This window comes from Papaver somniferum, chromosome 6 (assembly GCF_003573695.1).
Source record: "Papaver somniferum cultivar HN1 chromosome 6, ASM357369v1, whole genome shotgun sequence".
NCBI lineage: Eukaryota > Viridiplantae > Streptophyta > Magnoliopsida > Ranunculales > Papaveraceae > Papaver > Papaver somniferum.
The window spans coordinates 14,715,656-14,730,623 of record NC_039363.1 but is presented as its reverse complement, the minus strand read 5'-3'; the positions used below and the strand labels follow the sequence as shown (position 1 = coordinate 14,730,623).

Genomic DNA, 14,968 nt, shown 5'->3' with positions numbered 1-14,968 from the left:
ACTGTTGTGAATTTGGAACTTAAAGGTGCTGAGTTAGCTCTGGAGCTCTCTTTAAACTAGAGAAAAGATTAAAAGAATTTACATTGTCGTTGGTTGTATGGTTGTTTATAACATATTTAATAGCAAGGATCCTAAACATACTCGGGGGTATATACATATCTGGAGACATATATTTTATTTGTGAAGATCTTTTCGTAGACTTAAAGTGAGCCATGTACATAGAGACAATAATAATGTGGCTAATTTTCTTATTGCTGCTATGCATCCCGCTGAGGTTTTTGTTGAGATCGCGCCCGATGATTTTTCTGAGGAGTTCAAGGAAATTATTGAGGAGGATATGAAGTTTTTTGTGTATTTTCGTGTTAGTTAGTTTTGGTTTCAGTTTCCTTGTTTGGTTGGGGTCTCTCCTTAACCCCACGAAATGTTTCAAAACAAAAAGAAAAAAGAAAAAAATCCATAATTTAGAAGATGTTTATTATTTGGTTGTTAATTCGATGTTTAATCTGACAGGAGGTGTGTTAATCAAATTGCATTGTGTTGGCCAACTTTATTATCGTTAGAAATGATGCAAAGCTTATTTCTTCCGCAGGTACACCATTTTGATATGTTGGGCAACTCAAATTCATTTTTTTTTTTGCTAGTGAAAAAACGGGGGTCTAACAACACTACCCAATATTTCTCTTAGCAATCTGTATGGACTAACTCCAATATACTTTAGTAGAGAATCAGCTAGACAATCAGACTCAATCTAGATTAAAGTGTATCGAGGAGTTAATATCTCTCTCTTGATTTGATTTACTCGAGATAATAGAATCAGCGAGTCTTTAATCAAATACAAGGAATAACTTGGATGGTACCAAAGACAAATTTCCAAGGATCAATCAATGTAAATCAACAACCAAAGGTTGGATATTCTAATTGATGATCTTTAACGCACAACCTGTATTATTTCAATTATAAAGATAAACAATATAATGAGGAAATAGAAATAACACAAACACCAAAATTTTGTTATCGAGGAAACCGCAAATGCAGGAAAAATCCCAGGACCTAGTCCAGATTGAATACACACTGTATTAAGCCGCTACAGACACTAGCATGCTCCAAATTAACTTTGGTCTGGACTGTAGTTGAACCCCAACCAATCTCACACTGATCCAAGGTACAGTTATGCTCCTACGTCTCTGATCCCAGCAGGACGCTACGTACTTGATTCCCTTAGCTGATCTCACCCACAACTAAGAGTTGCTATGACCCAAAGTCGAAGACTTTAATAAACAAATCTGTATCACACAGAAAAGTTTACGGTAATAGATAAATCCGTATCCCAAGAATATACCTACGATTTTTGTTCTGTCTTTTGATAAATCAAGGTGAGCAGGAACCAATTGATAATCCGGACTTATATTCCCGAAGAACAACCTAGTATTATCAATCACCTCAGAATAGTCTTAGTCGACGCAGCGAAAAAAGATATTGTGGAATCACAAACGATGAGACGAAGATGTTTGTGATTACTTTTTATCTTGCCTATCGGAGATAGAAATCTCAAGCCAATTATTACAATTGTAATCGTACGATAGAAATGGCAAGATCAGATCACACAACTACAAGAAAAGTAGTATCGGTCTGGCTTCACAATCCCAATGAAGTCTTTAAGTCGTTAACCCGGTTTGAGAAAATAAAACCAGAGGTTAAAGGAGAATCGACTCTAGCTTAGCACAACTAGTATCATACAAAATGTGTGGGGATTAGTTTTCCCAGTTGCTAGAGTTCTCCCTTATATAGTCTTTCAAATCAGGGTTTGCAATCAATGTTATCTTAGTAACAAAGCATTCAATATTCACCGTTAGATGAAAAAATGATTAGATTCAAGCTAATATTTATCAACCGTTAGATCGAAAACATAACTTGTCATACACAAATGAAATGCATGTTCCTGGGCTTGTGTAACCGTACCCAAACTTGTACATTAGTTGATTCAACAATAGTTAACCAAATGGTTAGCCATATGATCACTTTCATATCAACCATATTCTTCTTCACCATAACTAGTTCAAATGACTCAAATGAACTAGTTAGAGAGTTGTTCAATTCCTTAGATCTTATGTAACTTCACAAGACACAATCGAAGTAAAAACGATTTAATTCACTCGAATCGGTTCATAAACTTTATAGCCACGGTTTGCAAAAGCATTCCTTAATCAATAAAGATGAGTTCAAGAACAATCATTTTTAGATATAACCTACTCAAGTTCGCGTACTGGGTTCGCGAACTTAAGTTCTCGGATGGAGTTCACAAACTCCAGTAGAAATTCTCGGGTTTGAGAACTTCACTAGTTCGCGGACTGAGCTTGCTGAGTGAGTTTCCAAACTCCAGCAGATATTCTCGGATGAGAACTTCCGCCAGTTCGCGGACTGAGTTCGCAAACTGTGCAAACAATTCTGGTTTTCTTGATCAACAAAGTTCGCAAACTTTGGTTCAAGAAATAGGACTTATACATATATGTGTTTCCACAAAAATGCTTATATCCATCAATGGTTATACAATCTAAACTCTCATTTCAATCAATGAAAAATTCGCAGAAGACGTTATATAGTTGTTATTCACAAACCATTTTTCGTCAGAGCAATTTTCAAAGTGATTGAAACATAACATGACTTTCGTCACTAGGTAAAGATGAACTTGGCTAAAGCGAAAGCTTTACCAACACATATTTCGAGAAATAGATAGGCGAGGTAAACTCGGCTCGAAATACCAAATGTGTATAATCTAAGTCTATATAGCAAAACGACTTTTGTCTCAAGATAGGAGATAGAGTAGATATACTTTTGAGTGATAGATAAGTTCAAGTCTCCATATACCTTTTATTCGATGAAGATCCATCGGTTCCTTGAGTATTCCTTCGTCTTGTATGATGATTGCCATGGAGTTCTTGAGCTCAACTACATTTTTTATCCTAGTCCGAGACCTTAGCTATAGTAGAATTGAAATCAAGACTTATAGTTTTGATCTCTAACATTGACAAACATACTTGAGATAGCAACGAATGCGAGTTCGACCGAGCAATTCTCTAACAGTTAGTTTTAGTTGTAGTCTAATAATACCTCATCTGTTTATGGAAAATAGATACTATTACTTTTCCAATTTGACATATTTTTATGCTAAAACAAAAAAATTATAATTTTTTTTTCCGAATTAGAGGGAGTAATGTTAGGTAGGTTTTTCAGGATTGTAAGAATGCTTAATTTCTAAAACTTTTAATGGTATGACTCGGTGTTTATATAGGTCTTTTGGGGCAAAGTCAACTGCTTTAATGGTATGACTCGGTGTGTATGTACCTTGCTATAGCTGGGATAGCAGGGGTTTGTCCAGATTTGGGACATGACGTGTCACAATCTTAATGGTGAAAAGGGAAATGATCAAAATTCTGAATTAATTGTCCCATATCCGGCCCATGTTAAGCGTGCGAGTTCTAGAGTTTTCCGTTATGTAGATCTATTTGTGGCATAGTCAACTGCTTCGGATGTGAGATTGAGTTAGAGCGTCCACAGTGGTGCGAGTATGACCAAAGACTAAAAAAAAAAACCAAATTTGGGTTTAGTCCGTCGTGTGACGCAGTGGGGAAAGAGTAAATTTGGTCGCGCGTTGATAAAGCTTACGCCTGGAATCAGGCGTTGATAAAGATAACGCCTAAAATGGGGCGTTTGTAAAGATCCCGCCTGAGTTTGGGCGGGGAGATTCACAAAAAAAAAAAAAAAAAAAAAAAGAAGTGGGGCGTTGATAAAGATAACGCCCCAAAGAAAGATTTGAAAAACTTTTAGGAGTGGGGTGTACATTATATGAACGCCTAAAGAGAGGCTTTATGTATACCAACGCGCGATGAAAGGCGGAGATTATATCAACGCCCGTAGTGTAGGAGGACATTATATAAACGCCCGACTATATTTGGGTTTGGTCTTGATCGCCAACCAAATTTGGTCTGGATTTTACTCTTTGATCAAATTTTGATCGATGGTCCGTCCCACTACGCCGGCCCACTCGATTAAAAATTTGGGTTTAATCGTACACTGCAGTTGCTCTTAAGAGTTATACAGTTGAACAATAATTCAAATTTTAATTAAACGGTAATAAAATCTCTGCCCGTTCATTTGGATAGATTGCCACATGTTGAATCTCAATCCGTCTCTTGCATCCCTTAGATTTCTCCAATAGGTCCGCGGGAAGCACACGCTGGGAATTCTTAATTAAAATATTTTAGTACTTACCATGTAAACACGTGAGTGACATGTGACGGACCAATTATAACACATGGCTGCATAATAGAGCACCCACCATTTTGGGGTACCTTGGGGCATTTCCCCGCATTTTTCCGATTTTGATAAGTCGGGCATGGTGACCCCTCTGCTTCATAAATCATAAGCATTTTTCCAATGTGCCTCATAGTTTACATACACTAATTCAACTTGTACTCTTATAATAACGATTATCAATCTCTCTTTCTTTCTAATAATCAATTAACAACATTTGATTAATTCTAAATTGCTTGTCAAAGGCCGGTTGTTATCTTTTGTTACTATGAGGTTTGATTAAGGACGTGAGCTCCTAAACATCATTCTAACTTGCATTTTAATTTTAACTATTGGAGTCGGAGCTGTACCTAAGACGTACTTATTGCACTGACAGACTTGTGAAACGGCTAACTGAGGCTTTAGTCTAGGTTGTCATTCCGGTTCACAAGATATAAAAGAATAATAAAAGGGTTACTTAACGTTTGATACGCAGTAAATGTCCAACACCTAGCTTTGATGCCCAATGTTGAAAATATTATCGGTTGGTACCTTGACTTGTTAAGGACCCTTAAGTTAAACAGTTGACTTAAAAACAAAATAATGTTTTGTAATTTGTTAATTACTTTTAATAATAAATTTGTTATTTTTAAAACCCAAAAATGACCTTTTATCCGACGGTTCTAAAAGAAGATCCTATATCAACAAAATTAGAGAAACGGAGATTATACAATGGCAAATTTAAAGATCTCTAGTGTCTCTCCGATCATAACCACCAGTGCGTTTCCTCAAATCATTAACAACTTCATCTTCATCATTACTACTGATCTCATCGGCTTTACCAGCAATAGTCGGTTTGATTTTCTCTCTAGTATCTATAGTAGCTTCCCAAATATTTTTAACTTTTCTTCGCTTTTACTCCTGCATTTGAGACAGTCTCTTTGGCTTTCTCACCTAAATTAGATGCACTCTCAGTTGCATTATTTGCTCGTTCTTTTGCTTTATCTTTCATCGTTCCAGCCATATCTTTGGTCTTTTCTTCCATATCGTTATCCTTCATGTAACTTGCGGAATCCATGGTCTTATCCTTCATCGAACCTGCCGTATCTTTTGCCTCGTCTTTCCATTCCCCTGCTTTCTCTTTTGTATTGTCCATATTGTCTTCAGGGACGGAGCTACTAAGGAATGCGTCATGAATAATACTGAGTGCTCAATACTTGAAATAAGTGGACTGGGGTGAAGAACTGATGGTTCTGGCATTTTTGCCAACACCCTATGTGCCTTCTACTGGTGATTCAGACATGGAATAAATGTCAACTTCTAATGACATCCAATCTCGTCCTCTGCAAATTCATTCAATTCTAATAACAACCCACAATTACCAAACCATTCAATCATTCATAAACCATACATGATCCCATGTATCACCATTTAGAACAACAGCAACAACTACATCACCTGGTTGTTTTTCTCAACAGCAAAACAACCTCAAGACCACGCCAAATTCTCCAGGTTGAGTACCCATTCTTCGTATTGTTCTTGAGCTTCAAATAATTTCTCAAAACCCATCTCAAAAATTCACTAATCAGTCACAGGAACAATAGCTTCAGCTGAAGTTTCAAACCATGAAACAACCCAAATGAGCTTAGCTCGTTGTTGCCATGGTGTATAATCATGTTTTCTTTTACCAATTCATTTATGTGTGATTGATTTAAATTGTCTTTGGACGAACGCACATCAGTTCCTACGCTTTCTGGGTGATTAAATTTAACGTAACACATTAAAAGAGCGAGGAAGAAGACAGATTTTTTGTTAGGGGTAAACTCATCAAACGGATTTTATTTTTAAAACAAAATTAGAAAAAGAAAGAAAAATAATATGGTCAACCTTAGTATCTAACAGTCAGTCACTGGTCAAGGTACTAACCGATAATATTTCAAATATTGGGTATCAAAGCTAGGTGTTGGACATTTACTGGATATCAAAAGTTAAATAACCCTGAAAAAATAGTGTTAGGCTTCCCAGGTGTATTAGTCTGGGTCTGGAAAAAAATTCAGCTATTCTAGGTTCGTCCCTAACTCATCGGATCATCGTATCGTATTTGTAAAGTGAGGTTTTCAGTTACGCGTGGCGTGGTAAAGACTTGTCTTGGAACAAGTCTATACATATGGGTAATGGATACATTTGTTGTTGTCAATAATATAATAGGGAAGCATATTTGTTGACTGAGATATTATACAAGTGAGAGGTTTGGGATGTTTTTCTCGGGTACATACTTACTTGGCATGAACCGAAAATATAATTTTTTGATGCAAACCAAAGGAAATATATTTATATCTTAAGATTTATACATAGCTTAGATTGACAGGCTTGTTGATCATCCCTAATTATACTTAAGAATTTATCCGGGATATCATGATCATAATGAAAGATAGTCTGTCAGACCTAGAGGTGTTAGCCATAACATGAGCAACAGTGTTTGCTGATCTTTTAACATGTTTCACCATAACATTATAAGAAAAAGATAACATATGCCTTATTTCATCTACAAGGCCTTGGTTCATCCAGTGGACACAAGGTTTGGCAGTATTGATAGAGTTTATAACATCCTGACAGTCGCTTTCCAAAATAATATTGCTAAACCGCAGTCTCTGACCCACATGATGGCTTCTTTCATGGCCAGATACTCTGCTTGTTCTGCATCTATTCCTCCATTGAAATATTTGCCTCTGATTCCCCTGCAGTGCTCTGTAGAGTCACGGATAATCAAACCAATGCCAAAAGTGTGAGTATCATGATCAAAAGAGGCATCTAGATTAATTTTAAATTAAGACGAGGAGCAATCCAGTTCTCATATGGTTTATGCTTTTGTAACTGAGTGAATGAAGAGCATTATTTCACCATATTCCTGATAAAGTGAACTGTAAAATGTATATTCTTATTTTTATTTTAAAAAACTTTGGAATATCTATTTTTCCACAGTGTCCATGCTGTAGTCATCAGAGTCAGAATCCATATTTTCCTATCTTCACGGTTAAATGAACAACTTGAATCTGTCTGAAACCAACTAACCATCCAGTGTTGAACTTGAATTTGTTGTGCTTGCAAGGTTTCCACATTTATATTCATTGATAACCATACCAATCTAGAGTGATCACAATCTATAATGAGATGTCGCAAAGTTTCTGGGGATTGTAGGCATCTTGGGCATGTTACTTCAATGTCTAACTTATAAGAATGTAATTTAGTTTTTGTTGGAACTATTCCCATAAAACATTTCCAGATAAATAATTTAACTTTGTGTGGTGCCTCAGATTTCCAAATACCTTTCCAGTTTACTTGAGAAAACCTAGTGCTAGCATAACTTTACTGTGTTAGTACTTTATATGTTGATTTGACTGAGAATTCACCAGATCTGTTTGGCTCCCATACAAGTTTATCCGAACCTTGTTGAACCAACTGCACTCCGAGAATTAAAATTGCAACTTCATCAGGAAATAAAGACCAAACTAGCTCTTCATTCCATCTTCTAGGATTGTCTAGAATGAGATCAGAGACATATACTATTCTAGCAGGTTCCTGATAAGAGTCTCTAGAAGTTGGAGGAGAATTCAACCCTATTACCCATTTATCTTACCATAATAAAATTTGTTTTCCATCTCTTACCCCACCTGTGAAATTGTTTGATATATTGTAGACCAACTTCTATACCCTTCCAAATCCAAGATGAATTGCTAGGAGATTCTTGAAGATGAATAAAACTACAATATGGTGAGTATTTAGATTTCATGATTTTAACCCACTCTTTATCCTTCTCAGTACATAGCCTCCAAGCAAGTTTAGTAATTAAGCAATGTTAAACTGCTCTAAATCCTTAAAAGAGAGACCTCCAACATCTTTAGAGGTACATAAAGAATTCCATGATGTAAGATTGAGCCTTTTATTTGTCTTGTGACCCCACCAAAATTGTCTCTGAGCTGAGTCTAATTTCCTATAAGGTTTTTAGGGAGTTTAAAACTACTCATGTAATGAGAAGGGATTGAATTCAGCAGTGACTTAACCAAAGTCGATCTTACAGCTTGATTTAGAGTCTTTGAACACCATCCTTGAAAAAAAATTTCGTAAGCATCTTTAATAGATTTAAAAGAGTGTGCTTTAGACTTTCCCAGGAGAATGGGTAAGCATAAATACTTGTCTGAAGTACAAAGCTGCTTAACTCCAAGTTGGTCTAAAATGGATTACTTATCCTGTTGAGATATGTCTCCTGCTATAAATTCCGATGATTTTGAAAAATGGATCATCTGACCTGATAGATTGCTAAAGTTTTCCAGACATACCTTAATCTGATTTATACTTTGCTTACCAGCTTGAAAGAACAAAATGCAGTCATCTGCGAAAAGTAAGTGGTTTACGAAGATAAAGTTCTTTGCAAACCTGATTCCACGCAACTTATTTTCCGCTTGTGCATTCAAAAGAGACCTTGTGAGGAACTTCATTGAGATGATGAAGAGATAAGGATACAATGGGTCCCCTTGTCTAAAGCCTCTAGCTGGTGTATAAGACTTATAAAGACTGATATTCAGACGAATTGAGACAGTTGTAGCATGTAGTAGTCCAGCCTCAACCAGTATTCCAGCCTCAACCAATTGCCTATCCCTGTGTGCCACGTGTCGTTGTCGATCCTAATCCTTACTATGCGCAAACGCAAGTAGTAACGCCAGGTGTCGTTGTGGGTCCTTACTAAGGGCAAGCGCATGTTGTAACGCCGGTGTCACTAACAATAACGGCTGTAATTAACTCCAAATGGCGGGGAAGTCGAAAGATTGAAGACCTCAGCAACAAACTATTTTATTTATTTGTTTTTGTACTCGTGCTTTCCAATTAAGAGTTGCCCGCAATTTCGTGACTGATTTCACAAGAGCCATTTCTAAATGAGATCTGATTTTTCAACTTCACAATTCTCATTTGCGTAGAAAAGTAGGTTATGTTGTGATGATAGTCTCATTTCCGTAGAGAAGAGTAAATCAAACACAAAATTGGTTAATAGATCAAAATCAATAATTTTTGGATGAAAAGGACATTTAGATTTTGATAATGTTTAAATGGACAAAAATGTAAAAATAGTCAGGATGTAAACAGTTTTATTCTACCCATTTTTAAATATATTTTCTTATTTTTAATTTACATTAGGATGGATCCAGTTTCATCCTTGATATTTTTTTAAGTATAATTCAGGATGAATCCAGTTTCATCCTCGGTATTTTTTTGGTGCCCATTTCACCCATAATAATTTTTACTCGTCCATTTGAACCATGTTTTAAAAATATTTGGACAAATCACCCATTTTTCATAAATCAAATGGTCTTCCTATCCAAGGTAAGGCACAACTGTTGTTCCAAAAAAAAAAAGGGTAAGACACAACATTTTTCAAGTATGTTATACCCTTTTGTGAGACATGTTACCCTGAAAAGCTAGCTAATTAAACACTAATCAGTAACCTTATTGTTAATCGAAATGTACATTATGAAATATCATTTGATAAACTTAAGAAATCCTTTCCAAGTGGCACGACACGGATCAACTTCTTCTTATTGCGAACCCTGCCGCGTAACAAAGAAGAACTGCTATGAGACCAGATATTAAAGTTACTCTTATAGGCATTCTTCCCCCATCTTTTCTCAGCACCATAGCTTCATAAATAGGCAAAGAATTTACCAATACAAATCCGCTTAAAAACAACTGAACCAACATTTCTTCCAATTTTCCATCCATAAATATCACCTTCACAATCCCGAAACTAAATGAAACTAAACTGATCAATGCAAATGTTGATAGGCTCACGAAAAATGGCGATTCTACTCCAAAGTCGAATATTTCTTGGTCGTATCTTTTTTGTTGTTCATTGTCGATGACTTTGCTTGTAAGGCTGAAATCTGGAGCAGAGATACCGATTTGGTTTAATGTGAATTCTATAAATGAAAAGCTGAAACATGTTGCTCCTCGAATCAACCACATTCTTTGCTCGTTCCACCATTTTTTGAAATTTATATTATATACGTAATAACTCTCGATAAGGTCTTGGATATATGTTGCTGAAAAGAGGTAGGCATATACGTAAAACCATAGATCAGAGACCTGCATCGAATATACATATTAGTAATCCATTAATAGAGTACAGATAACATGTAGTTAGTAATGGTAGTAGAAAAATGTTGCACTGTTTTTACATAATGCAATAAACCAATTCTAGATAGAGATGAATACCTTGGGAAACAAATATATGTCGTGTATAAGGAAAAGCTGCGGAAGAAGACCATATATGATAATAGGGATAGCCCATACAGGCCAAAACGCATAAAAACCATACGCCATACCCATAAGTAGGGATCGATTTCTTGTACCAAATGTGAATGGGCAATACTTTGAGAACCCAACCTCAATCAATCCAACTGACCATCGTTTTACTTGAATTAATGAATCATTTAAGCTGATTGGGAAATCTCCAAGAAATGCTGGAGTCTTCGGGTTGCAAAATATTGATCGCCATCCTTCACATTGCATGCGATAACCCGTAAAAAAGTCTTCAACCAGGGATCCGTATCTGAAACCCAAAGTTCTTCCCCAGTTTGTTCCTTGTTCATAGTTGCAATCTGCAACTTTATTAGCTGCTTCCAAAATTAGTTTTGAATCTATTGTTTTTCTCTCCAAACCACTTTCGTCGTTGTTAAATCCAGGGAATATGTTTACTTTTGGTTGAGTTGGGCCACCATAAAATGCTTTTCGATTGATGAAAGGACCGGTGCCAACATAATTCGTAGTACCAATCCCATCTAACCCTTCGGGATTTATTATGAACGGCCTTGTAACCTCATTGTTATAGATATCAGTTGGATTAATCCCTCTGTATCGTTGTGGAAACTGAACAAAAGCAGTTTTTGAGCCTTCATTAGGGTCTAGCAGATGGCATAGTGCCAACCGCGGAGCTTGATGATTATTACAGTACATGTCACAGTCAAGGCTCAGAACAACTGGTGCGCTACTCATAACCGCTGATACACGTATCTGCATTAAATTAATCAAGGAATTTTATTAGCCAGAATATATACACATGAGAGGGTGTTTTTGCTTTAAGCATGGTTTCATTTACTTACCAATGCATTCAGAGCACCCGCCTTGAAATTGTGGTGAATATGTTTACTTTTCTCCCGAGAAAGGTAGATTAAATTGGGTAGAGATATCCCGGAGATATCAACATCCTTAGAGCTTTCCATGAGCACCTTATGATCAAATCTTAATTTCATAAAATTACTGTCCAAGATATATATCGGCAACTGACTTCAAAAACTATGGATACATAATGAAAAATACCTGAATGACCGTAGGATGATGTTGGCGAGTAAATTCATTTACTCTCCATTTATGGAAAACTTGGCTCTCTTCCTCATTAACGATATCATCATCTACGTATCCTTGCTCCATAACTTGCTCTACCTTCCTTCTCATTTCCTCGTATAACCTCTGCATAGAAACGATAAGGCCGAAATTTAAAACTCCTAGGACATGAAAAAAATGAATGTAGTAGCTCTCTTAATTAGAAGGGTAAACCAAAAAAAGTATGATTAGAATTTAGAACAGTTTGCAGTGAACCAAATTTGATAAGTAAGAAGCAGAAGAGCAACAATATTCTTCACCATTTCAGGCCCATGAATACAGTAAATGGACTAGTAAAATCAGTACCTGCATGGACCAAAATGGTTCGTTTCCACATCATGTCCTGTGTTGTATGTGTGGGACCCTAATTTGGATGTAGGCAGGGACTCGGACTAAATCGACCATTAGTCAGGTCCCCATTGAGGTACTTCCTATTCCTCTAGTGTGGTTCATAAAAAAGATCCACAAATACAAGGATTATCACTCTTATTTGTGAACAACAAAACCTATCATGCATAAGAGGTTGACACCGGCTAGTTAATTTACTATCTCACAGATCTTTGGAGGACCAGTTGGAGATCACATAAATTGAGAGGTTGATTTCATCGTATCGTTGAAGACTCAATTTTAATGAATTGGTCCAAGAAGCTGATGGACTGGATTCATCCCGAGGAATATCTTCACACGCCAGGATTTTCCACTGAATTTGCTTTAGTTGTAAACTTGTTTTTCTACCCCATAGTGTAATTTTCTTCATCCACGTGTTGATGATGATCCATGATTGGATGAATAAACCTCTCGTATACTAATTGCCCCTTATGTACATACTAGATCGATTGCTCACATATGGTCAAAAATGTTCAATTGCCATAACTCGCTAGTTTAAGATTTTACAATATTTTAACATAGATAATTTACCCTACGTAGTAATATCATGGTCCCAGGTCCCAACTCCCAAAATAAGCGTCCTAAAGGAAAGGGCACACTGAGCAGTGACGAGTGGCAACAGCTAGCAAATCCTATCAACTGTATATACGCTGATCACTAATATTTAAAATTATTATGGTGGAACAACCCCCTTGTATGATTGTCTGAATCATGAAGAAAAGGTTTACTTTTCACACAAATCATGACCACTTTATAAAATTTGCAATAGAGAGAAATATAGAGAGAGATTTGACCTTCATTTTTTGGAACTCTTGAGAATCAAGCTGAAGATGAGCAGAATGATGCTGGTTGAAAACCACTTTAGGACATCTCTTACTGAGATTATGCTTCCTGCAAAACGGCAACCAGTGTTTGGCGAACTTAGCTCCTTGCATCAACGCAAAAAGAGTCATTTGTGACCCTCCATCATCAGAAACATAAACGGATATCTTGTCTGATGGATAATCAAATGCTAATACAGATAAAGCTGTGTTCACAACTTCCATTGGAGGTTCTTTGTATGGATCGGCTGTACAGATGAATACATCCAGAGCTGGAAGATCCTCTTCTTTTACAAGTTTTGATAGATTCTCCGGGTATACTTTTCTACGAATCGGACGCCATCGAAAAGCTTGAGATGTAATCCACATGAAAGACAGAACTAAATCGGCAATCAACAGTAAGATTGACGGAAGCAGATGATTTGAACGGAATATGAGTTTAGTAAGATGATGATAAAGAAGAGCTATGATTCCACATAGGTAGATGAACATAAATACACGAGTTGGTTTAGTTCTTGGATGAATTTCAAAACTATTCAGAGGATAAAGAGAGTTTTTATCTCCTCTGTTTTCCATTCTCTCACTCACTGCGCTCTCTTTTTTCTCTCCTCTGTTTCTAAATCTACTCCCACACTCTCGATTGATTGACGCTTATTTATGAAATCTCTCTTTAGGAATTTCAAATTGATTTGGATACGGTAGGTGTGGGCCAAAATGAAAATGAAGCAATTGTATTCGTCTTTTAGCTGCAGGCGATGTGAGCGCACCGAGGTCCCATTAATTATTAATATATGATGATGTCCGAACAACAATTTTCTGGTATTTGCAGTAGGTACGTACATTTTTATATTTTGGGCGACAGGGGAACCCATGTAGTAACTTATTTAGTAATGAGTTTAAATAGTGAATTAGAGTATAGGAACGTGGAGTTGGAAGGTGGCGATTTTGGCCCATTCCAGGGCCAGCTGATGCTCGTTTTTTTTATCTTGTTTCTTGTACCGTGCGTAACATCCTTTGGTTTCGGAAAAAATGTTACTAAAGTAAAACCTCTATATATATTAATATATTTGGAGATTAACAAATTTATTAATATACGGAGATTATTAATATAAAGAGGTATACCTAGAAATGCAAAACACATATAGTTCAATGTATGTAAGTACCATTGGGTAATGTACATGCATATTTATAGTTCCAGAAGCACATGTAAGTATCTAGGAACTTGTGGTAACAACCCAAAAAACTATCTTTTTTTCTCAAACAGTTATAGATAGGTCTTTTTTCATTATAAAATTTTAACACGACAAGTTCGAGTCCATCTTTGTGCACTCCTACTAAACCGGGATGCACATTCCGGCTTCATTAATTAGATGAAAAAAAACTACAAAACCTCCTTACTTTTCAACTTTATTTTTATTGCTTTTTTTATTTTTATTTGGAAATTAAACTTCATGTATATTGCACGACTTTTCAGGCTATCAACTCTGTATATCGTCTCTCCAAGAACAACTTCGTTCCCCAAACTTCATTAGCATATCCAGCTCCCTTGTTCTGTATGTTGATTAAATCAAACTCATGATTGTTTAAGTATTTCTTCATCACAGCAATTAGAAATTCTATCCATGAAACACCGAATACGGATACATTGATATAATTGATTTCTCATTTAAAATCTCGATGTTAAAAGTAATTTAAGATTAGAGGCATAAAATCAACTACATCTGATTATTTTGTAATATTTATCGACTTCTCCTGAACTCCTTCCCATTATAAACTCTGAATCTTAGGTTTTTTCTTATGCTGAAGTTTTGAATCTGGGTTTTAATTTAATTTTATTCGGATAAATAAAAACTCAGTAGTTGAAATGTGAAATTCCTTCTAATCTTTTCACAACTTTCAATTATTTGTTTGGGATGGGATGAGGTCTAAGAACATTTGCAGGTGTCTCTTGATATCAAAATGGCAATGGAAAAAATAAATTTCTGAAACGAAATAGGTCGCAACTTACACCAGCAGAGGAAATTAAGAAGATCCCGTTA

The 14,968-nt window shown here is 36.1% G+C and overlaps 1 protein-coding gene across 1 annotated transcript; it reads right to left on the bottom strand.

Moving 5' to 3' along the window:
- Nucleotides 1-9,748: 9,748 nt before the first annotated feature.
- On the bottom strand, nucleotides 9,749-13,557 carry LOC113287003 (cellulose synthase-like protein G2). The gene is made up of 5 exons (XM_026535660.1): nucleotides 12,903-13,557; nucleotides 11,659-11,808; nucleotides 11,442-11,567; nucleotides 10,555-11,352; nucleotides 9,749-10,425 (listed from the first exon to the last, which is right to left on the bottom strand). The coding sequence occupies exons 1-5, from the start codon at nucleotides 13,503-13,505 to the stop codon at nucleotides 9,868-9,870; spliced, it is 2,235 nt and encodes a 744-aa protein (XP_026391445.1). The 5' UTR covers nucleotides 13,506-13,557; the 3' UTR covers nucleotides 9,749-9,867.
- Between the last annotated feature and the right edge of the window lie 1,411 nt (nucleotides 13,558-14,968).

What these genes read in the sequence shown, in the direction of transcription:
- LOC113287003 (XM_026535660.1), bottom strand. Translation starts at nt 13,505, where the DNA reads ATGGAAAACAGAGGAGATAAAAACTCTCTTTATCCTCTGAATAGTTTT. An exon ending in ATCATCCTACGGTCATTCAG is followed by an intron (nt 11,568 to 11,658) that starts GTATTTTTCATT and finishes TTTGATCATAAG; the next exon opens with GTGCTCATGGAAAGCTCTAA. An exon ending in ACATATATTTGTTTCCCAAG is followed by an intron (nt 10,426 to 10,554) that starts GTATTCATCTCT and finishes TATTCGATGCAG; the next exon opens with GTCTCTGATCTATGGTTTTA.